The sequence below is a fragment of the Pelodiscus sinensis genome, chromosome 9 (assembly GCF_049634645.1).
Source record: "Pelodiscus sinensis isolate JC-2024 chromosome 9, ASM4963464v1, whole genome shotgun sequence".
Lineage (NCBI taxonomy): Eukaryota > Metazoa > Chordata > Testudines > Trionychidae > Pelodiscus > Pelodiscus sinensis.
In genome coordinates, this window is record NC_134719.1 from 57,491,955 (window position 1) to 57,515,645 (window position 23,691).

General features: G+C 48.8%; 2 protein-coding genes across 2 annotated transcripts in view; both read right to left on the reverse strand.

The window, feature by feature from the left end:
* The window catches only part of LAMC2 (laminin subunit gamma 2), a 36,116-nt gene extending 34,902 nt beyond the window's left edge, over positions 1-1,214 (reverse strand). Inside the window, exon 1 of the mRNA XM_006126919.4 lies at positions 944-1,214. Within this exon, the coding sequence (XP_006126981.2) occupies positions 944-1,028 (85 nt within the window). The 5' untranslated portion in view covers positions 1,029-1,214. The remainder of the gene's footprint in view (positions 1-943) is intronic.
* Positions 1,215-15,317: 14,103 nt separating this feature from the next.
* LAMC1 (laminin subunit gamma 1) overlaps positions 15,318-23,691 on the reverse strand; it is a 149,035-nt gene continuing 140,661 nt past the window's right edge. The window contains exons 23-28 of the mRNA XM_014575427.2: positions 23,110-23,259; positions 22,140-22,254; positions 21,400-21,599; positions 20,874-21,032; positions 19,836-19,935; positions 15,318-18,240 (exon numbers count right to left, since the gene is read on the reverse strand). Coding sequence (XP_014430913.2) covers positions 17,984-18,240; positions 19,836-19,935; positions 20,874-21,032; positions 21,400-21,599; positions 22,140-22,254; positions 23,110-23,259 — 981 coding nt within the window. The 3' untranslated portion in view covers positions 15,318-17,983. The remainder of the gene's footprint in view (positions 18,241-19,835; positions 19,936-20,873; positions 21,033-21,399; positions 21,600-22,139; positions 22,255-23,109; positions 23,260-23,691) is intronic.

Genomic DNA, 23,691 nt, shown 5'->3' on the forward strand with positions numbered 1-23,691 from the left:
CACACTCAAGTCAGACACAAACAGGCAGAAGCAGTGACTGTCACACCATTGTAAACGATACAAAGTCAGACCTGCTTCGGTGGTCCAGGAAGTCAGCGTCAATACACACCTTGTGCCCTTGCACACAAATAGAATACAATGTAACAAAACACACTATAGCAAAACACACTATAATGGCAAAGTGTCGCACCGTTACGCAGTCACACACACATAAATAGTGGCACTGTCAAAGTACCGGTTACAATCACCCATTTAAACAGGTATAGATATTCCACCAACACCATCATGCAAAGTATCTTGCAACACATAAAATTACTGGCTAGGTCGTGTCACAACAGGTAACTGCACAGACGTTCCTGTGCAAACAATGGGTGTGCAGATTCGGTCCAACAAAACATTCTGAAAAGCAAATCTCCCCCGCCCCCTTCTGAATTCTGCAGTGCGTTACTAAAACAAACAGGCACACTTCTTCCGGGGCTGGCATTGCCTTTGCTGCAAACACTTTGGGCTACTGAAGCGCTAGATTCATACACTACAGCAGACTGTCATTAGCATGTTCAAGACCCAAAACCCTCTCAAATAGAGTCTTTAGAGAAAGCAACAGAGTAGTTACACGCCTGCATGTGACTTAAAGGGGTCCCAGAGTAATCCAAGCTATCACTGCTCCTGATGAAGCAAGGCAGTGTTGGGGTGATATTTGAGCCCCCATAATAGTATCTAATGTTTACTCCCCACCAAAACATGACGACTCCCATCCACAAGCGTCCCTGAGAAATCCCCGGGGAGGAGGAGCGAGATTGCACCGCTTCGGTGCTATCTCACCTGCAGGCTCTGTAGCACTTAAGGTCATTTGAGGCCCCCTTCACCAGTGCAGATTTGGGGGGTTTGTAAGTGGAATTCGTTTCCTAAGGAAAGCAGGAAGATTAAATCGTGAGAGTCTCACCTTCTCTTTGGTTGGTACCGATGGCTGCAGGCAGGAGGAGACACACACTGAAACAGCTCAGGGTTAGCAGCCAAAGCAAAGTCATTTTGGGGACCCCCGGCTGTCCCCACTGGCGCAGGATGACACGACACAGCAGATCAGAAGGCGGGAGGCCTGCAGGGAGCTTGCCGCTGGCTTTGCAGTGTGCTTCGCTGCTTTCTCTTCCCCAGTGATTTTATCAGCTCCTTTACCTGAGACACTCCCGATAGGAATGCCTCAGTCTGACTCACCTCCCCTGGTGAATAAGGGGACAGCCCAGCCCATAGGAAGCAGACGCACACAAATCCCGCTCTTGGGGTTGTCCTATACCAACCAAAACAATAGCCTGCGCCCAGACAGGAGGGAGATCTGGAGGACACATCAGCAGCATGATCCTCCTCCCATCACTGCCCACTGGGCCCCCCCTCCAAATAGAAGAAAAGCTGCTGCAGATCTTTCACTGTACCCCAGCCTGCCGCAGAAATCGAGGGGCCCTGTCTCCATCACCGTCCCTTCTTCAGGCTGCTCTTCATGAGCTGATCACCACCGCCTGTCTCACAGCGGTGTCTGTCAGGGCCAGGATCCCTTGGCGCCAGGTGCCGCACGGACTCTTTGGGAGAGACCGTCCCAGAGCCGAAGAGAGGGCAGGAGAAGCAGATGAAGCACCCCAAGTCCAGTGCGCTATGCACTACAAGTGGTTCCCAAACAAGTGGTTGCCCCCTTTTTGAAAGACCCTCACGCGCCCCACCCTCCCCAGCAGCAAAACTTGTTGAGCATAAAAAAAAAAAAACTGACTGGGGCAGCAAAACTCACCTGCCCCCCCCCCTGGAACTTCTTCACCCCCCCCCCAGTCTGGGAACCCATGCACTACATCATACCCCCAATTACTGCCACTGCCTCTCTGCTGGGTATAACTACGCCCAACGCCCTGGAGAACTGTCCCTGAGCTCAGCCCTGAACCCAAGTGCTCGGACTACCTACCCGGTGATTCTACTCGGTGGGGACCAGGGCCCTGGTTTGAAATGCAACCCCCAGTCCTGTCCAGCCGATGATTCCCTGCCTATTGCTGTCCCGCGAGCAACAGGGCCAACCCCGATTCCCAATTCCGGTCCAGGGAGAGCAACCAGCATGAGGCCACAGCACAGCTGGGATTCCCCTGCGCCATGGTTCCCTGACTCTGCTTTCAAGTGATCCTTTATTAGAGCGTTTTTCCTGTTGAATGTAACACCTTAGAACTTAGCATGGCCCGTGACACCACCGCCAAGCCACCGAGCTGCCGATGGCACGCGGGTTTCTGCCACCCACAACTGCTCTGGCATGTTTTCAACGGGGAGACATAACTATTCCTCGGGTTGTAGTTTGCAGATGGCTCTTCCCGACATACCTCACAGGTCAGTCCCTCACTTGGTGAGGTGTGTTTAATAAAAGCTCCTATGTTCTCCATTGATTTCTATAGCCAGCGTTACCCCATCTGCCTGCCAAGGCAGAACTGATCACTGCAGTGTGTTTTCTATTGCCTGGCATATCTTTAGACACCCCCATCAATGGGGCTTCTATCACTTCTCCTGAGAGAACAACCTGGCTCCTTGTCGGGAAGTTTTTCCTTCTTTGATGTTGTTCCATTTCTCCTCCCTGTCCCCTTTCACACCACTGTAACCAATTCAACCCCTTCCTTGGGTTTTACCTCCACACGCTAGCTGGAAACCTCACCTCCCTCTTACTCATCATTCATCTATATTTACTTAATCTTTACTCATCAGTCATTCCCCAGCAGGCTAAGTCATGATGTCTGGGATCCTAGCAGTTAACGAGCACAGGACACTAACCAAAAGAAAAGGTTTTAAAACTTAGTTTTCCAGACAAGCCATTTCATTGGGGCCTGAAAGAAACGAAATGACCCATGACATTCAGCTTATATAGACCCTTACTCTCTGGGTCTGGTACTCACCTCTTAGTGTCGAGAGGAATTCATTCCACCCATTGCCCAAAAGATCTGTAAAAGAAACAGGGCAATGTTTGAGATTCCTGGGAGAAGTTAGGAAAAAATTCCTAACTGTCAGGGTGGTCAAATATTGGAATAAATTGCCAAGGGAGGTGGTGGAATCTCCCTCTCTGGAGATATTTAAGAACAGGTTAGATAGACATCTGTCAGGGATGGTGTAGACGGAGCTTGGTCCTGCCTTGAGGGCGGGGGGCTGGACTCGATGACCTCTCGAGGTCCCTTCCAGTCCTATGATTCTATGATTCTAAGTTCTCCCCAAGTGATCAGAGCAGCTGTGAAGCCTGAACGAATGATTTTCCTATCTGGAGTACATGGTGTAGAAGAGTTTCTCTCCAGTGCAAAAAAGGGGTTTTTCCGTCTCTGGATTAACAACAGACTGCACTTGGGAGGACTAATCTCACAAGTTGCAGGCTTTAGGCTAAAGTGTCCACAAAGAAATTTTTAAAAAGTAAATTTCAGGCTAATTAAACTAAGATAACGGACCATCCCAGAGACCAAAGTCCAACGTTTATCGACAGACGTGGTACGGGGCAGGAAGCAGCAGCACAAGATCCCCTCTTGCTCTCATCAGATGGGCCTTGACTCTTCGGTATGAAAAGTTTCTTGAGGGGAGCAGGTAATTCTGGCTCTGTGCCAGTAACTAAAGGTGCCCAATGCTGCAAGCAAAGCTTGCTAGCTTGGTGACCTTTCTTTGGGGACGAGGGCAACGTGGGCACTTGGACCTGGACTGAGACCACCCGTTTATTTCACATTTGGCTGCTGAACAGCAGCTGATTTCGCTGGCAGGATAGACTGACCTGGCAAGATTCAGACCAGTAACGAGGTAAGAAGGGCCAATGGCCAGTGTAGTGGGGACATGAAGCTGTTTTTGAGGGATGCCAATTCAACCCTTCAGTCAGATGCCTGGTCTCCAGCAGCCCACAGAGTTAATTCCATCACGTCAAATGAACAGCAGGAAAAACCCAGCTGGACTAGGACCTGAGTGCACAGCTTGGGGTAGACATAGAATCCTAAGGCTGGCAGACATTTCAGGAGTCATCAAGTCCAACCCCCTGCCCAAAGCAGGAACAACCCCAACTCAATCATCCCAGCCAGGGCTTTGTCAAACCGAGACTTAAAAACTCTAGAGATGGAGATTCCATTCCCTTCCTAGGTAACCCATTCCAGTGCTTCACCCCCCTAATAGTTTTTCCTAATATTCAGCCTAGACCTCCCCCACTGTAACTCGAGATACTGTCGACAAAGCAAGCCGCTTTGTCAACATGAGGGTGTAGACGCAAAGGACAGCGTAGATGCAATAATGCCTTCTGTCGACAGCACTCTGTCACCAAAAGGCGTTATTCCTTGTAGAATGAGGTTTACCGCTGGCGACAAAACTGCCAAGTTCTGTCGACGTTATGTCAACAGTACTCGGCGGTAGTGTAGACGCAGGTATAGTTTTGTTGACAAAAGTCCACTTTTGTTGACAAAACCCTGTAGTCTAGACAGACCCTTGTAGACTAAGGGTACGTCTAGACTACATGCCTCTGTCGCTAGAGGCATGTAGATTAGACTACCAGGCATAGGAAAATGAAGCAGCGATTTAAACAATCGCCGCTTCATTTACATTTACATGGCTGCCGCGCTGAGCCGATCAGCCGTTTGTCGGCTCAGCGCGGTAGCCTGGACGCGCGGGGGTCGACATCAAAGGCATTTGTTGATCACCCAGGTACGCCTCATCCCAGGAGGCATACCTGGGTGGTCGACAAATGCCTTTGATGTCGACTGTGGAACATCCAGACTACCGCGCTGAGCCGACAAACGGCTGATCGGATCAGCGCGGCAGCCATGTAAATGTAAATGAAGTGGCGATTGTTTAAATCGCCGCTTCATTTTCCTATGCCTGGTAGTCTAATCTACATGCCTCTAGCGACAGAGGTATGTAGTCTAGACATACCCTAAGTAAGCCCATATCCCTCAGCCTCTCCTCGTAGGTCATGTGCTCCAGCCCCCTAATTATTTTCGTTGCCCTCCACTGGACCCTCTCCAGTGTGTCCACATCCTTTCTGTAATGGGGGGTCCTGAACTGGATGCAATACTCCAGATGTGTCCTCACCAGAGCCGAATAAAGGGGAATAATCACTTCTCTGGATCTGCTGGCAATGCTCCTCCTAATGCACCCTAATATGCCATTAGCCTTCTTGGCTACAAGGACACCCTGCTGACTCATATCCAGCTTCTCATTCCCTGTAATCCCCAGGTCCTTTTCTGCAGAACTGCTACCTAGCCAGTCAGTCTGTACCATCGGCCGCTGTCATTTTCTGGCTCTTCTTGCCGCACTGCATGTAGATTTGCCAACCCCCCGTTTCCATTCTGCGCCTGTGCAGGAACTAGCGCAGCGGGGGAGCAATCGAATTCTGGAAGAAGTGGGCTTGCATCCCCAAGGCAGCGTGAGCTGGGGGACAGAGTGCTGCTCCACCTCCTCATCCGAGGAAGCGGCTTTTACCCAAGAAAACTCACGCCACGACAGGCTTTTGTTCGTCTCAGAGGTGCCACCGGACGGCTCGCTCAGAACTGACATTTTCTACCCTAGAGAAGGGATGAGGCAAGAGAGAGGAGGCGGAATCCAGAGAACGGGCGCGCGGGGAGAGGGTGAGAATGAGAGATGATCCCGGATGAGGTGCAAATAATCCTGTCGCATTCCCCTGGCTCTCAGACATGCTGACTGACATCTGCACCAGCGCTGGTTAGGGATCCCCTTTCCTCTCCTGCAGGGAACAGTGTTAAATAAAGAGACACAGAGCGGCTGCTGGTCATTGTGATGCTAGTTTTTTTAAACAGAAGATCCTTTCAATGAGAGTCAAAGGCCAGAAGGGACCACCCAGTCTGACCATCTGTGTATCACAGGCCATGAACTGCTCCCATCTGCTAACCCCCCGCTGGCCCACCACCAGAATTAGACCCATGTATTGTAGCCATCAGATGACTGAACTATTGAGTTCCTGGGCAGAAAACGGGAGGGAAGGAGGTGCCCCAATGCCAGAAGTCCCTGCAGTGGCAGGGAACTTCTAAAGAGAGAGAGACCCAGTTCGTCCTCACAGGAAACCCCTATCTACTGCACTGGCCATCTCACGGTCATACAGCAATACAATTCCTCAGGCTGTTGCCAGGGTATAACTCCCACGAGGGAAAGAGGGGCATGAGGCGCTACAGTTTTGTGTAGGGTTGCCAGATACTTTCATGCAAAATACCGAACATGGAGGGAAAAAAATTGGTGGAGGAAAAAAAAAAAGCCACTGCTCCTTTAAATCTCCCCACTCATTTTACATGTCTGGTATTTTCTGGTGTGTTTTTTTTTTTTAAACCAGGCAAAGGCCACAAATACTGGACTGTCCGGGCTTAAAACCAGACATCTGGCAACCCTAGTTGTGCGTGAGGGAAGTTTAGCTGTGCTGCAGGCTGGCCAGGGTAGTGTGTGAAAAGATCGGCCTAGTTCAATAGAGGCTATAAGGAAAACAAAGAGGAAGAGAAGGAAAAAAGGCCAGGATAAGCCGCTTCTTCCAGCAACCTCTTGAAAAGACAATGGCAGAACCGGAAAAGGCCCGGGGGAAGCAGAAGTGCCAGGACAACAGCTGTTTGAAAAAGAAACACGGAGTGGGGAGCAGGAGAAGTAGGCTGGGGGTGTTTGGGAAAACCACAGTGACACAGACACCCACTGGGGATAGAGTGAGCCGTCAGGTGAAATCCTCCCTCTCCACATGCTTTCTCCCGACTGCTAACGTAGGTCAGACCGGTGTGTTCAGAAGGCCGCCTGCCGCTGAGTCCCAAAAGGGAAGAATTTCCAGGGACAAACTCGGGCCCGCTGGACAAATGCCATTGCCGCATGGGGAACTTGCGGGCCAGGCCCAAGGGGGAGAATTGCAGAATTCCACTGCAAAGGGCCTGACGCCTGAGGTGGTGCCGGGGGCCCTTAAACGGCTTGCGGGTGACCCCACCTGGGGCTGACTGACAGCCCCAATGGCTGATTAGCAAATGAGCGCCTGGGCCTGATAAAGGTCTCATACACTCAGCGGGAGTCCTCCAAAGGGCCATTGGAAAAGGGGGGCACAGGAGAGGGGTGAGCAGGGAGCTGAGAGGGCGAGAGCTTCAGGAAGCCACCAGAATGGGGAGCTTGTGAGAGGTGTCCCTAGGACAGAGGGCTGCAGTCATCTCAGGCAGGGCTCTTCCAGGAGCTGGCTGGATGTTTGGGGGCAAGGATCATCTGCTCTCCCAGGGAAAGAGTCGCAGTGAACTCCCAACTCCAGAGAAGGGTCCAGGGGCAAGAAGCCTAACCCCGGGGGCAGAGCCAGGTAGAGATGAGCGCAGGGCTTGGACGTGGAGTAGCCCCCAGAAAACACACTTCCCCGCTTGTCCCTGACAGCACGACCTCAGATGCACCCTGTGCACGCATAATGCCGTTGTGGGAAGCATGCCGCCCTGCCCTCATGTGCGTGGTAGGGGCCAGGCCGGCTAAGTGTGACCTAGTCACCTGGCTAAGATGCTGGAGTGAAAGTTTTGTTTATGGTCTGCATTGGCTTTTCTGTAAATGAATGTGATCTGAGCTCCTACATCAGTTAGGCGCTGCAATGCTGGGCACAGCACCTAAATACTTTTACAGATCTGGGCTTCAGACACTGTGTCCTCACAGAAAGAGGCCGGTAGCTGGCAGGGCTGGTGGGGAAGGAAGAGGCCAGTCCTGGTTTTGAAAGGGGGGCATGCGGTAGCAACCCTTTACAAGAACCCATCAGCTGGAGTGCAGGATTCGGAGAAGACGGGCTCACACACTTTGTAGTTTGTGTGTATGGTGCTTTACCTCTTCAAAGACATCTGTGACCCGGAGACCACTCACTGCCAATTGACACAGAGGTCCTGTGGGTCAGATATGCACAGTAACCCACCAGCTTGGGAGGAGGAGGGAGGTTGAGGGCTTTACTGAGATCTAATAGTCTGCCGAGGGCCATAATCATTGCAAAATGCATGTAAATATCATAGATATTATCCTGTGTAGCTGTACTGAAAATTAGATTCCTAAGGTAAGAGAGGGTTACACGTGTCAGACAGTGGGTAGTAAAGACCTTTCTTTCTCCTCCCTGTCATAGCATTTTGTCAACTTCACAATGACGGCCTATGTGCATGCTGAGCCTAACGTTAATTACGAGATTTCCAAAATCTCCGGGAGAGAGAACCTAAGGAACAACACAATCAGCAGGAAGGTGTCCTGTTGGTGCCAAACTCCAAAGGATTAATCTGGTACATAGGTAATGCAAAGCAACACAGCCTCTCCCAACAAAGGGGCAAGCTGGCTCTGTGAAGGGGCTTGGGAACAGAAGATCACAGCCAAGCCTGGCTGCAAAACATGGGAAGGACTCTGGGTGATCCCTGGGCAAAGGCATGAAGGGATCTAGTCAAGTCAGTCTAGGTTCCAGAATGCATGATGTAGCAATGTATTTTATCTGTTTCCAGGGCTTCTCCTTGCCATTGCTAGATTCTCTTCACAAAACAAACATACTTGTTTAAACATACACAAGTGCTGTGTGTTCAGCAGAGCAGTGATCAGCTGTGGTGTACTTTAAGGAACAGCAAATCTGTGAATACTGCAGGTAGCCAGAAGAGCTGGGGCTGGACTTTCCTCAGAGGGACTCAGGGGCTGAAGGATGCCCAGTGCTAAGTGTAAAATGGCAGCGGGGCCTGTGTTGGGCATGCTTGTGTTGTCTGGGGCTGGTGGAGTTGGGGAGCAGACCACCCAATAGGCAAAGACAAAGCATCTCACACTAAGGGCAGGTGATAAACCACCGTGGCTAGCCCCAGGATGCATCACAGTATCTTCACCCCCATTTTACAGATGGGGAAATTGGATTGGGGAGGTTAAGTGTCATGCCCAAGGTCACAGAAAGTAAGTCAGTGGCAGTGCTATGGTTAAAATGAAGACCTTCCTAGGCTCCCAAGCCTGTGGTTAGTCCACTAGGCGTGGCTGCATCATGGCTTTCATGGGACAAAAGAATAAAATCTGGAACCGGGCCAAACGGGATTCTGCCAGGGACATTTGTGAGGTACATTTGCTGTAGGTGTTGGCTTTTCCTGTGTTCCTGAACCCCTTCATGCTGGTTAGCTCCAGTGACTGCAGAGTCCAGCCTACCCTGCCCTCATTTCCACTGGAAAGCAAGGATCCTGTGAGCAAGAACCAACCTGTCCAGCTCCAAAAATGCCCTGAGAGTTACAAGCCAGGGAGGTGGCCGGGGTGCGGTAAAAGCCTGTCTCAGAGGAATGTCCAAGCCCATGACTGCCTCCCTACTCAGATTAACAGCCCCGGGGGCACCTTTCTTCCCACTGAGGTGCAAGTCAAACTCCACCCCTCTGGGCTGTGGTGGATCACTCAGGAGCCCTGCCCTTCCATGCAGCGCCAGTGAGCAAGCCAGCCAGGCCTGTCTGGCTAGACAGCAGCTGAGGTGGCAGCAGCGCAAGAAGGTACAGTCATGTCTGGCCTTGCCTCGCCTACGCCCTGCCTGCCGGCCACAGAACACACAGGGGTGGGTGAGATAAGGAAGGAATCTATTTCCTTTCTTCTGTGTTTGCTGCATTCTTCTCTCTTCCCCACAACTGTAGCGGCGCCGCTGCCGGCGGGACATCAAGGGAGTCCTCATACATCATTCCTGACATTGGTCACGCTTCCCTGCCACTCTCACAGCCGCCCTGTATCAGCTCAGGCCAGAGTGCGGAGCCTTTTTTGGGTCAGGAGCCACTGACCCACAGGAAAATCAGTCAGCACCGCATGCAAGTGAGGAGCAAAAAACCAAAAAGCCCTCACTGACATGGCCCCTGACTGCGGAGAACGACACTCCCCACGTTCCTCGTGCATGCCAGAGCCTGTGGTGGGGGGGCAGGGGAGCTGGAGAGCCATCATGAGGCCAGATCCAGGCAAGCCAGGGGTCACATCCAGCCCCTAGGCCTGAGGTTCCCCACCCCTTGCTTAGGCCAGGGGGGATTGTATCTGGAGCACATTACTGACTGGACATACCCAGGCTGTGTCAGCCACAGCTCTGCCTCACAGCATACGCCCTATCCCCCCCCCCCCACACACACTGTGCAGATGTGGCCAATCTGCTCCCAGCCAGGCTGCCCGAAGGCAGCCCCATTCTCCATTCCAGCCAGTGGAATAAAGGAGCAGGGACGGCCTTCCCAGAAACCCTTCCCCCGTTCCCATAAGACCTCCACTGAGGAAACACCACAGGCCACTGGGTCCTAACGGTCTCCCTGCCCTCCTGCAGGAGCAGCCGGCTGTGGAGTGCAGAGCTCCCTCAGAAAGCCCTCACCTCCACCAGACATTGTGCCAGCAGCAGCAGCCGGAGTCAATCAGCTTTTTACCTCAGCTGCAAGGACCCCAAACACCATCCACTGCAGCTATTGCCATGCGGTTTACCTCATGAACTCACTGCTGCCAGGCCGCCTGTCCTCGGCCTTGTGTACCTCCCCTCTCCCACCCACAACCCTGTGCCCTTCCTCTGCCCCTCCAATCCCCCGTGCTCCGGGGTGCACTCCTGCCCTTTCCCATTAGACCCCTGGGCGGACCCCCCGCAATGGAGACAGACGCTGCACTCACACACCACGCTGCAGAGCCGCCAAGCACGCTCAGAAAGCAACCCCGTGATCCTACTGCTGATTCCTCGCTTCTGCCCCTCTCCCTGCCCCGTTAACCCAGAGCTTTGCACCGCAGCCACTTCACCCCGCTCTGCTAGAGCGCAGAAGCCTCGAGCGAACCGCTCGTTGTGTTGGGACCCTTGCGTGGCACTGCAGCGTCTGCACCACTCCCATGCCACGCTGCCAGCAGGTCAGGTGGTCGTAACCTCCCTGCCCCTATCCCTGGGGGCTCCGTTGTCACCTCAAGAGTGTTGGCGGTGGTGTCCCACAGCAGCCTTTCATCACAATGGGAGACCATCCCGGCGCCCAATCGGCGGGGTGAAGGGAGCACAGAGGTGACTTTTCCAGTGACTTTCCGCCTTCGCTGTTGCTGATGTTTCTCCACAGGGGAGGAACAGGTGTTATTTGCCAGTGAATACTTCTAAAGCAGCATAAATCATTAATACCAGCCAGTGTCCCTTTCAAAATCTAGCTTTGTGCTGTTCACACAACAAGGTTACTGCTATTTCAATCACTGCCCGGCCAGTGCTGGTTGTATCAACTAAAACCACAGACACACTTCACAGCATGAGGTTTGCTCCTGAGACACTGATATTTGTAACCCAGCCTGTACTTTGGAACAGCAAAGCCAGCCAGCTGCTCCCCACTACGATCAACCAGAGACCATGTGCAGACAGTCAGTAGGAAGTGCTGGCTCAGGGTGCCAGGCGTCTGTTTATCGACACTTGGTCGAAAAAGGGACCCTGGTGGCTCCAGGCAGCACAGCCGACTGGGTTGTTTAAAGTCTCGTCAGTGGTGTCACTGACCAGCAGGGGCCCAGGGCTATGGCAGGCACTTGCCCACCTCTCAGAAGAGACCTCTAAGCTCAGATCAGAGCTTCCTCCCACACTCCAACCCCTCACTCCCGGCCTGTCCCGGAGCCCACATCCCCAACTGGAGCCCTCATTCCCTTCCCATCCCCCAGCCCCGTAAAAGCGAGTGAGGGGAGAGCGAGTGGGGAGGGGTGTTCGGTTCTGTTGCAAGTCTCAGAGTAGACAACCAGTTCCTAGGGAGCTGCACGCTCCAGAGTCCTTTGGCACTGCTGGAAGAGACAAGGGCCCCATCACTTAAGCTAAGTACACAGGCAAGTAGATTATCGTTAATGCCACAGTATATAGACACTGCAAACACGGGAGGAAGCAGAGCATGAATCCAGGCAAGGGAAATACCTGACCCCAGAGGAATAATCAGTGCATGTGTTGCGTGGGTTCAGAAGAAGCAAGCAGAGAACAAACAATGCCACTCTGGAAATAGGACGGAGTGGACAGATCCAGTGAAAAAACTCCAGCAGCTGCCACCATTTCAATAAAGGGTGGAGGCAAGGCACCTGCTCCCTCTACTCTAGAAGGAAACTTAACCAGATAGGAGCAGGTCACACTGGATGCTAGTGTCACAGCTCAAAATCTGAATCTAGGCAAGGCCTAGGAACTAATAGAACACAATCGCAAAATCCAAACACCCGGAAGTTGAAGCTACAGAAATTCAAACTAGAAATAGGAAACTTTTAACCAGCAGAACAGCTGATGGACGTGGTGGGTTCTGTGTCACTGAATGGCTTTCCGAAAGATCCATTGTAGTGCCACCAGAAATTGTAGACTTGATGCAGCGATTACTGAGTGAAAATTCTGTGATCTGTAGGAGGTCGGACTAGATGATCATAGTGGTCCCTGGCTTAAGGCTTTAAGCATCCATGAAATTTATGAATGAATGGAATCTGGGGAGATGGGAGCATAAGCTTACTTCATGCCGCTGATTGTGGTGGAGGTCCCTTTGAACAGTCCATGGAATGTTAGGATCACTGGGGTTTTCTATTCTGCAAGACAGAATTTTAAACATCAAAAGCAAAACTTCCCCTTTTACCCAGACGAGGGTGGTGTCCTTTCAGCTCAGAGTCACGTCTCCTCCTCAGCCTCTCCACTCAAGGTAGAGCAGACCTTACCTTCACGGTATGCACAAACACACACCCCGACCCTTCGGTTCTTCCATGGGTGATGATCACCCTCACTCATCCAGCCAGCCACACACTTGCTGGGCCCGTGGGCAAGGTAGGGGGCCTGGCTCCATGCTCCCAGAAGTGGCAGGGCTAGAGGCAGAAGGGGTGGGACTGGGAGCAGCCAGCTGTCAGCGCTGCCCAGAGCGTGCTGCCTGGGGCACCAGTGGTGATTTCAAGAGCGCGGGGCTCCAGCCACTGCCACAACAGCAGAGGATGGGAACGCTAAGCCCTTCTGAGTCACCAGGCCACAAGACAGTTGCCCCCACCCTCTCCCATTGGCAGGCCTGGGGCCAAGCCATATACACTTACCCTTCAGTGACAAGGAAAAAACTGCTTTTATTTTGAGCCAAAAGAACTAAAACTCCTTCATGTGCCCAGTGAGAGAGCTAACTATGCCACAGTCACATGCGACTGACTTTGGGTTTTTTATTTTCAAACGAACGTGCTTTGTTTGGACTATGGCCAGGACAGGATTTTTGTTGCTGGCACAGACTTGTCTTGAAGGATGTATCGCTAACAAAAGAGCCCTCCTCTCTGACCCTTGCGGGCAGTAAACCACGCTGGCATGTTTTCAGCTTCATAAAAGAACCTTGAAAGATGAGAGAAGAGGAAGGAAAGCAGGTTAAAAAAAACATTGAGGTGAGAGCGCTCCAACTCTGGAGCAAGAAGATGGTGCCATCTGTTCAGAAGTAACCACTTCCAGCAGTCCTGGGATCCCATGGGAATCATTGCAGGAGTGGGTAAATTGTACTTTGGTGCAAACTAAACTGCATGGGCAAAAAACCCAAAACTGTTGTACTTTGTGGGAAACCATGAAGTCTCTTTGTCAGTTTGTCATAAATAGAAATTTGGCAATGTAAAGCAAGTTTTTCTCCCCCTCTCCATATACAAGTTTTAATACTGAAATTTAAGAGGGATAGAAAGATTTGATGCTTACTGTAGCAGGAGTTAAAAAGTATTTTTACATGGTGTTCGTAAGATTAGTTTTATTCTTTCAGTGGTAAAATTTGTCCCTGAATCCCATTTTAAGCAGAACCTCAGAATTACAAACACCTCGAGAGAGGTTGCTTGTAAGTGAAATATTTGTAACATTGAACAAAACATTATGGTCGTTCTTTCAAAAGTTTACAACTGAACATGGACTTAATACAACTTTGAAACTTTATTACGGAGAAGAAAAATGCTGCTTTCCCTTCTATTTTTAAGTAGTTTTCATTTAACATGGCTCTGAATTTGTTTTTATTCGGTCTCTGCTGCTGCCGGATTGCATACATCTGGTTACAAATAAGGTGTGCACTTGACTGGTCAGTTTATAACTCTGGTGTTAGTAACTCTCAGGTTCTACTTTATATGTAGTAATCACCTTTTTATGGAGGGGGAGGGAAGCGTGGTTTGTTACGTGGCAGGACAACCTCTCATTCTTGTGGGATTTGAGGATAAGGTTTTTGTGGGTTAAAAATGCAAGAAACAATGCAGAAGTAGGTGGGAGTGGGTGTAGGTATTGCAGGGCAGGACAGGATTAAAAAAAAACAACAGTCCCATGCAGGGCTTTACCATTTGCATCAAATCATGCAGGGACAGCTGAAAGAACACAGTCCATATTAAGGATGTTAAATATCAGTTAATTTACTAGTTGAGTAGTCGATGAAATTTCCATCGACTACTCTACTAGTCTATAAGCACTCCCTCTGGGGCTTCTGTACATGTCAAAGGAGGAATGTGGAACACTGCATGCAGCCCCAGGGCAGTGGGAAGTCCCGCTGACTCCCAAGTGGGCCAGCTTTGAAGTGTACAAGAGTTGCTAGCAGGGGCTCTTGTGCATTTCAAAACAGAAGTGCACTCATGGAGCACGGGGTCACTGGGGGACTCAGAGTCCCCCGCTGACCCTGGGATCCAGGCTGCGCTGCCGATTTGAAATGCCACGCAGAGTCCGGGGAGTCCCCAGCTGATCCCTGACTTCACAAAGCATTTCAGCAGAACCCCGGGTCAGCTGATCCTGGATTCCGCAGAAATGCTGCGTGGAGCCTGGGATCAGTTGGGGAGTCCCCAGCTGACCTCGGGCCCCAGGCGGCACTGCCTCTTTGAAACAGTTGGGGATCAGCTGTGCGGCTCTGCCACTTTGAAATGCAGAGGTGGCATTCAAAGGGGCAGTGCTGCACAGCTGACCCAGGCTCAGTTGTGTGGCACTGCCCTTTAAAGTACCCCCTCTTCCCTGCACCCTTTGCTGCCTCTATCTGACAGAGGCAGCGGGGGGAGGAGGGGAAGAGGAGGTATTGACTAGTCAAGTCAACTGACTAACCGATAAGCATTTGGTTATCGAATAGTCAACTAGTTGACTACTCTAACATCCTTAGTCCATATATGAAGTATCAGTTATTGCCTTGGGAAGTTCTGAGAAAGTTAGCATCCATCAATTGAATCTTGTAGGAATTGAAATTCTTCTCGCATGATTCTGATTATGAGATGAGATCTCTTCACTGTTACAAATTCCAAGAGCAGATTTAGGTAAAGTCCTCACAGACCAGCTAAACCAAAACAATCCCAGGAGAAAAGACGAGTAAATATTCGAGCCCACAGATTGAATTGATTAGCCTTCATAAGGCAAGCTTTACATGCCAAGTCACCATGCACTTCCCCCAAATAAAGAACACTCAAAGAAACTCACAGTATAAGGGGTTACAAATATTCAGACTTTATTATAAATAAGAAATACTGTTTTATACATAAAAAACTGCAAGTGTCGCATTTTGTTCACCGCCCCAGACAGCAAGACCACAGATTAAGGCAAAAGCTGAAGTGAAGGCACATATGGAGGAGGCCACAGGCAAGAATAAAATGAGGGAACAGGTGTGCGTCCCCTGTGACAACCAGCATTCTACCAGCAGCCTTCTTGTCATCACATTATGCAAAGAAATAACTGGACTTATACAATGAGATATTGGGGCTGTAATGCAGTAGTGTATTAAAAGATTGCTTATAAAGACCTTTTTTAAAAAATAAAAATTTGTTAAAAACAGTTTAAGAAAAAGTGAAAAGCCAGAAACCTTAGGCCTGAGGTGAGCCAGGGCATGGAATTGCAATTTAGTATCTGCTCTTTCCACAGCCTTGGCCGAGAGGTGACTTGGTTAGGAGGCAGCCACGATACTAGAACAGCCAGCCAGGAAATACTGATAGGAAAGTCCCACAAGTGTGCTGTCGGACAAAGGCAGCTCTGCTCCACCTGTGGGATTAGGGGTATTCCAAGGCAGGAGAATTCCAAGTCAGTTTTTGGTAAATTGTAACAAGCCCACGGTAAGAAGTAGGAAATGTGAGGGCTGGCTGGAAACCACTCCCCTCTGCCCAGCAGCAATGGCAGAGCCCTAAGGAGAGCTCTCACTTCTTGCACATGTAGGAAAGCTACAGATTCAGCTCTTAGACCTCTACTGGGCCTATAACAGTGCTACAGCTCTCCCAGGAGCAAAGCCCCAACCATCCAAAATCAGCATGTCACGTCCATTGGTCAGAGACAAAGAAGGTAACGAGTCTCTTATGAGTTACACATTTCAGAGTCCTCCTTGGGGGGCTGGGTGCCCCATCATTGGGCTGCATACACAGGCAAGCAGGTTATTGTTAATACCACAGAATACAGATACTGCAAACATAAGGGAGAGAAGAGAGCAGGAAGCTGGCCAGGGAGATGCCTGACCTCAAAGGAATAATAGTGGCAGAGATATATGGTGCATGTATGGTGATGGCTAAGAGGAAGCAAGTAGAGAACAGACCGTGCCATTCTGGAAATAGGACCGAGTATATTTACACACACACAAACACACACACACACACACACACACGTACGTACGTAGACTTCCTCACTCTGTAATCATGATAAAACAGACAGACACAAAACAAAAAACCCACATTCACTCAAAAATATCAATCTGAAATAATTAATAGCACCAGTGTGTGTCAGATAATAATTTCTTCCCCGCTACGCAAACGTACAAAGTTGCATAGTGTTTAAGGATAGATATATGTGAATCTTAAAGGCAGGGAGTGTCAGACCGATTTAATGAGAAAACTCAAGGGGTTGGGGTTAAAGGCAACCCCTCCCCCTACCCTACAAGGTAGCTTAATTAGGTGGGAGCAGGTGACATTGAGTTGGACAGAAGTTCTGAAGCGGCAGCCATGTGAAATACTGTGAGTGCTGGATATCTGCCACAAGACCTAGGTCTGAACAATCTGTACTGCAGCATTTTAGGAAGACTGGGAGATCAGCAGGAAAATGGGAGTAGGATGAGTTTTGCCTTGGACAAAGGCAAGCCTGATACTGTAGTGTAAAGACACCAACCCCTGATAGCAAGAGGGTGGAGAAACAGACCCTTACAGACACCCATGTTCTATCTGAAGACATCACAGCTTCATATTTAGACAGGCTAACTGATAAGAGCTCTTTGCTTTCTTCTTCAAAATTATCTTAGTGGCTTAAAAAAACCCTGTCTCTCTGTAACCCTGAATGTTTTCTTTTGAGACTCCTAGTAGCTATTACTGAGGAGATCAGAGCTGATCACTTGCAAGCTTCCCTACCTGAAGAAAAAGCTCAGGCAGCTGTTCACAGATGAGAGACATTTCTGTTCTACAGGCCAACAGTAATGTTTTGAGATCTATCACCTCATTCCTCTACCTTTCCTCCCACCAGCTCTTCTCACAGCTGCATCTCTCTCTTCTCAGCAGAGGGGTATACTGCATGCTAGACAGATGCTAAATCATATGATAGGTGGCTACCAATGTTTTTGATTAGCCATTAATTTATGTAGATCTGTTTAAAAAAGAAGGAGGTGGTTAATACCTGAAGAAGGGGATTAGCGTTCTTTATGAGTGCAGCTATACTGGCCATTGTAGTAATACTTCGATAGCCAAACCTTTCCTTCATAGAAACAGAGAAATCTGGGACTGAGGGGGGTTTAAGGTGTAAGGGGGAAGAGAAGAAAAACGAGATCTAGTTTGCCCCACTGTACACCGGCTCACGTGGTCGTTTCTGCACCACAGTAAGAGTAGTCCAAAACATTTCACATCCTTGTGCAAATCAAAGGGAGGTGTGTATAAGAGAGGGGCAGAGTGGAGTGTTGAGGAAGAGAAAATTTATTTAAAAACTTTCTGATGCCCAAAAATGGATATTTAATTTGCTTCTCTTTAAAAATCTTTGCAACTTTTCCTGATTTGGAAAGAAAATAGCAACTGTGAGCAGCGGAGAGCTGGGGATTTGAAGAAGGTAATCTGTGTGTTAAGGCACTCCATAGCCAAACAATTGCTCCACCAGACGCTGGGGGAATGCCCCCACCCCACCCCCAGCACACCCTTAGGGTTTCTCAATGGACGGGGTGTTGAAACAGCCAGATGGCAAGGTCTTCTTGATGTCTTCCAGATTGTTAATGTCTTTCAGGATATCTTCAATGTCCCTGTTATAGGCCTGTATGGCTTCATCCTGCCGCCTGGCTGCATCCTCCAATTCAGTCACTTTCCGGTCCAAGTCACTATCTTTCATCTGATCTTTGGCTGTATTCAGAGTACCCTCGATTTCATTCAGTTTGTTCAAGTCCACTGGGTCCAGTTGCCCTAGAAAAATCAGCAGCACACACACAGTGAATTCCACTAACACTTCACAAGGCTGTTGGCTGCTCGAAAGCATTTACCCAGGAGAATGCAAATGATGGATTAATACAGTGGAACCTTATTGGTGAAATAACTGTCTTCATGCAGCATTAACACTAACTGGAATTGCTACTGGGACTTTCAATACTGTGAAACAAGGCAAAACTATGATTACGCTTCACAAGATGGAGTTTCGGGTTAAGTGGGTGTCTGAACCACACTTACCTGAACCCACTATGAATAAACAATAAGTATATCATCAAGTCTTTACCTTTCGTGCGTGACAGCTGATTTTAAATTATCCTAGCTCGCTGCATACATTGTGGGCCAAGTCTTCCGCAGCTTTTTACAAGCTCAGAATCTGGCCCTCGGTTTTCAATAATTCATTTTAAAATATTCTCTTTAGTGGAAAAAGTTATAAATGACATCTTCTGCATTCTTAACACAAGCTTTGCTTCTATCGTTTATAAGGTTATGTGATCCCTATGAATGAATCACAGCTGTGCAATATACAGTTAATTATTCTCTACTAACTGTACAATGTACATCTAAGTGTGTTACTGGGCTGGGGCTTTGCAAACATAGGAGGGATTTAAGCAACTCCTAAGGTCAAGTCTCGGGATAAAGCAGAATGCAAAAAAGCAAAGCATTTATCGTAAATACACATTCTTCTGACAAACTATTCCTGGCAGGACAAAACTCCAGGGTAGGGCACTATGGGAGAAGAGGAGGGTTTACTGAGATAGGGAAAATACTTTCCATAGTAATTAGCTGAAGCCCTGCAGCCTTTTGAAGGATGCTGTAGAGAGCCAAAAGTCAGTTGTTGCTATTATTTTACTTTTAATTTCTATCAGAGACTCTATTGGTGGCGCCCTTTGTAGGTGACTGTGGCTGAGAGAGAGGAGGGTAGAAGGGACTACCTGGTTCTCTCTCGATCCTTTGTTTTTACTCTGAACAGGAGCTTTTCTTTTCCTCCTTCTGTGAAGGAGCCAGGGCATGCTTGTCAAAAGGGCTCTAGATTCCCCTAAGCAGCAAATTAAGATCATGAACTTATTTATCCAACAGGATCTAGAAGGCTTTTCATCATTTCCCTGTTATCCTTCTCTGCTGGAAGACCATCACAGGAGAGGGAGTAACCAAAATGTATGTAATCCTCCAAAAGCAGAAAGAAACCAGAGCACAGGAAACAAAAGAGGACAAAGAAAACTCCTCACAAGCAACTGCCAGCCTTCTAACATGTCTGCTAGCCTTTAAAGCAGTGAAGTCTCAGACACTGTGAAACTGAGTCACATCCGCAATGCTCACCCAAAGCAGCAATGAACATAGTACACCTACACAACGAGCCTTTGAGGATAACCCATAAAATATTGATTCAGAAATAAATAACTTAATGGATCATTAAATTCCTAGCACCCAGATTGTCAGGTGAGCAGCCAAGCTAATCCAACTGTGAATTTTTTCCAGTTTCTGCAATAAAACAACATGCTGAAGAACAAGGCACAAGTGTTTAGGAGTAGCATTCTGGGAGGGGTGTGGATAACTGTAAATTAGATATATACCTAGCTGTCCCAGAAGGTCATTAATGAGGGTGAGCAAACTGTTAACAGAGCTTTTAGCTTTTCTTGCATTGTCGTCTGCCTCTTGGGCAGCTTGTGAAGCCTGTAAGGGAAAAAAAAAAAAGGTGCAAATGCAATGATGTCAGAGTAGTCAAGATCATAACAGATTTACCTCTCATCATAGCAAAGCTTCCCTATCCAATGTTTGCCATCCTAGAGCATGAAACTTGCCCAACAAGGACACAAAGGGCTAGTCTCATACTCTATACACTGTTTTGCATCCCTGACTGCTCCGTATAGGACAATAACCCCTAAGAAACATTTCAATTTTAGATCTGTATTACAGCGCATGGGCACGTGCGTATCTCAACACAAAAATCAAATGACTTGGCTTTCAATGAGAAAAATTAATAATGGAGGAGGCTTCCATTGGACGACAATCGCTCTTTCATTTACAGATGGGGCAAGTCTTAGGTCATGGAACTCTGTTTTTCCCAAGTTGTGACAGTGCTCTGCAGCTAAAGTTAAAGGATGCATTATATTCTAATCCTAGTTCTTTCATTCTCTTACAAAACTTAAGAGGAAAAAGTCACTGACTAGACTGAGACCTGAATCAAATGTGTTTGGAACAGGACAGTCAATAAGATAACAAGAATGACAGAGCCAACATACCAACTCTCACCATTGATACTAGGAATGTGAATGGGTAAGCAGTTGATTTTATACCCCTTACTGGTTGATGCTTACCAGGTAATGATTAACCGGATAACCAGGCAACAATTAACTAGGGAATGATTAACCACGGGGAGCAGCCCCTCCAGCACCTATGTCTCCAGCCCCACTTGGCAGGGGTTGGAAGCCAAAAAAGCCAGCCTCAGCCCCAGGGTGGGGCTGGAAGCAGGAGCCCACTAGTCGGTTAACCAATTACAAGCTAATGTTTAACCAGTTAACTGATTAACTGGGATTCGATATCCCTAACTGATACTGTATCCAGTCTTCCTACTGTCCCACACACTGCATTCAGCTCCCAGAGTAACTCACCATGCCTGCCATCATCATATCCTGATCAGCCTCCTCCTGCTTCCTCTTTAGCTCCTTCTCTGCATCTTGCAGCTGTTTCAGCATGTCATCCACTTCTTTGTCCAACTCTGTCACATCAGAGAAAGTCTTGTCGGCCTCAGACTTTGTACTTGCAGCATTCTAAGGACAAGGGAGATAAAAGGTTCAAAAAGGATGCACCACATAGGATACAAAAGAAAATTCTTCACCCCCTTCTTTCACTCATTACATCCCCAAGGGCAAGTGTCCCAAGGGAAGGTCAGCTCAACCACACAATTCAGGAGATGATTTTACACTAGCTAATCTCACCCCCTGGAATTTACACAGTGGGTTCAGAAAGTCATATTAGCTCACCATGGCTTAACACAACTCAGTAAGTGCACAGTCCCATCAGGATCTATGGGAGCCGAAAGCAGGTTTTTTTCTCCTTGTTTTATTTTTTGTTTTACACTCCATTCATTTCACTACTTCACAAAGAATGACCCAAACAGTGCTGGGAAAATCTCACCTTCTGGACAGAATTAGCAATTTTCTCAGCATCATCTGCTTTGCTCTTGGCTTCCCTGGCATCAGCAGCAGCATTACCAAGTGCCAGCTCTGCTTGCTGTGTCTTGTTATTAGCTTCAGCAATGGTTCGGGTAATGGCAGGAATCTTCTTCAGTGCTCCCTCAGCGGCTGTCTTGTTATCGTTCACACGCTTGTCAAAATCTGGTAAAAATGCAGGCATTGTTTGACCTACTGTTCAGGAAGACTCAGACACTTGTCAGGCCAAGGAAACTCAGCCAGCAGCCCAGCCTATGCTACCTTTAAATTGGAGGGAAGAAAAATGACAGGAGACGAGGGGCAAGTAGATCAATGCTTGGAAAGGAGTGAGACACACACGCTGGTGATATCACAGGAATTAACCCAGGACATACTGACTGACTGCACAGGCTATCAGGGCAGGATTTACACTGATATAGGGACAGCAGACCAAGTTCATTATTGGCTTTCTACCTCCTAGCTTCCAGAATACCAGTGACTGCTAATGGGAGGGGGTTGAGGCTTAGTACGCAGAATGCAGAGGGAGGCTAAATTATAAGAAGTAGAATCTAGCAATGTAGGTTGATGGTCACTGTTGGATGAAATGCTAGTTTCCAAGAGTGACAGCTTGAACCACACAACTCCCTAACCCAGCCTGCCTCTGATGAGGAGGCCCAGTCACTATACAAACCATGTACAGATATTCTCCCTAGAAGACTCTGATACCTCTCAGGTTGCTGAGAATGTCATTGGCTTCCTCTAGTGTGTCCCTTCCCTTCTTGGCAGCTTCTTCAGCCAGAGCTTTGGCAGCATCGGCTCGGGCCAGCAGCTGGTCGGCAGTCTAGAGATACACAACCTAGGTCAGCAGAGTCTCCTCTTCTGCAGGACAAGATCTAGCCATACCAAAAATGTGTCATGCCGGCAGCCCAGCAAATCCCAGCCCAACACAAGAAAGTGCTCAGCACAGGAAGTTCCCTCTAAGCAGCGAGGCCATGCAGCTGCCTAATAAGCCTCACGCAGGAGCTCAGGGCTGCCGAGGCAGCTCCCTGCTGGGTCCAGGGAAAGGCAAGCTTGTTAGCCACTGCAAAGTTCTCCCCCCACCATCCCAGCAGTAGAGACCTGCCATAGCTAGCAGAAAGATGCCTTTCACCTGACTAGGGCTGCTGTGGGGGGGAGGGAGAGAGAGAATGCGAGTGCTCTCCTTCCTGGGGAAGCCTGTACTCTAAAGCTCTCATCCCTAACTCCCGCCCAGATCCCGCATCCCCAGCCTTCATCCCTGCACCCCAACCCTGAGCCCTCTCCTGCACCCCAAACTCCTCCTCTCCACCCCAGATCCTGCAGCTCTTGCCTTCCAGTGAGAATCCAAACACCACTGCATTCTTCTCTCGTGGTCAGAGCCTGCTATTCATCCCTTCCGCCCACCCTCATGTCCACAAAGCCAGTTATTAGCAGTGTAAGGGTACATCTAGACATCTGATCAGCTGTTTGTCGGCTCAGCGCGGCAGCCATGTAAATTTAAATGAAGCGGCGATTATTTAAATCACCGCTTCATTTTCCTATGCCTGGTAGCCTAATCTACATGCCTCTGGCGACAGAGGCATGTAGTCTAGACGTACCCTAAGTCTCGAATCTGCTTTGTAATTTGCTTCCTTAGGGTCACTTCAGGAAGTAAGAACCTGTGCACAGCAGAACTAACCTGTTGTTCAGTCCTTCCTTTCTCCAAGAGATTCTTCACTTCCAGCTCCTTCCCTTTCATGTCTTCTCTCAAATCCTCATAATCCTTCAACTTCCTGTCAATGAGCTGACCCAGCTCCTCTGCTTCCTTCTTGATCTTATTTGCCTCATTCTGTATGTGGAGATCGGAAACAAAACCAGCTTCTGTGAACATAACAGAACTTCTCAGCAGGGAGACAGATATACTGTGAACTTTCTAGTGCACGAGAGAGACAGAAGCTGCAGTTACACTCCTAGTATTAATTTATTATTAATTTGATGCTCAAGAATTCCTAAAAGGATCAGGGCCTCACTTTGCTGAATGCTATACAGGACACATAGAAATAGAATCATAGAACACTAGAACTGGAAAGGACCTCAAGAGGTCATCAAGTCCAGTCCCCTGCCCTCATGGCAGGACCCAGTACCATCTAGACCAGTGGTCTCCAACCTTTTTACACCCAAGATCACTTTTTAAATGACAGAACAAGCCAAGATCTACCGTCCCCGCCCCTTCCTTAAAGCCCCGCCCCTTCTTCTCTGTTCTCCTCCTCTCCATCACTTG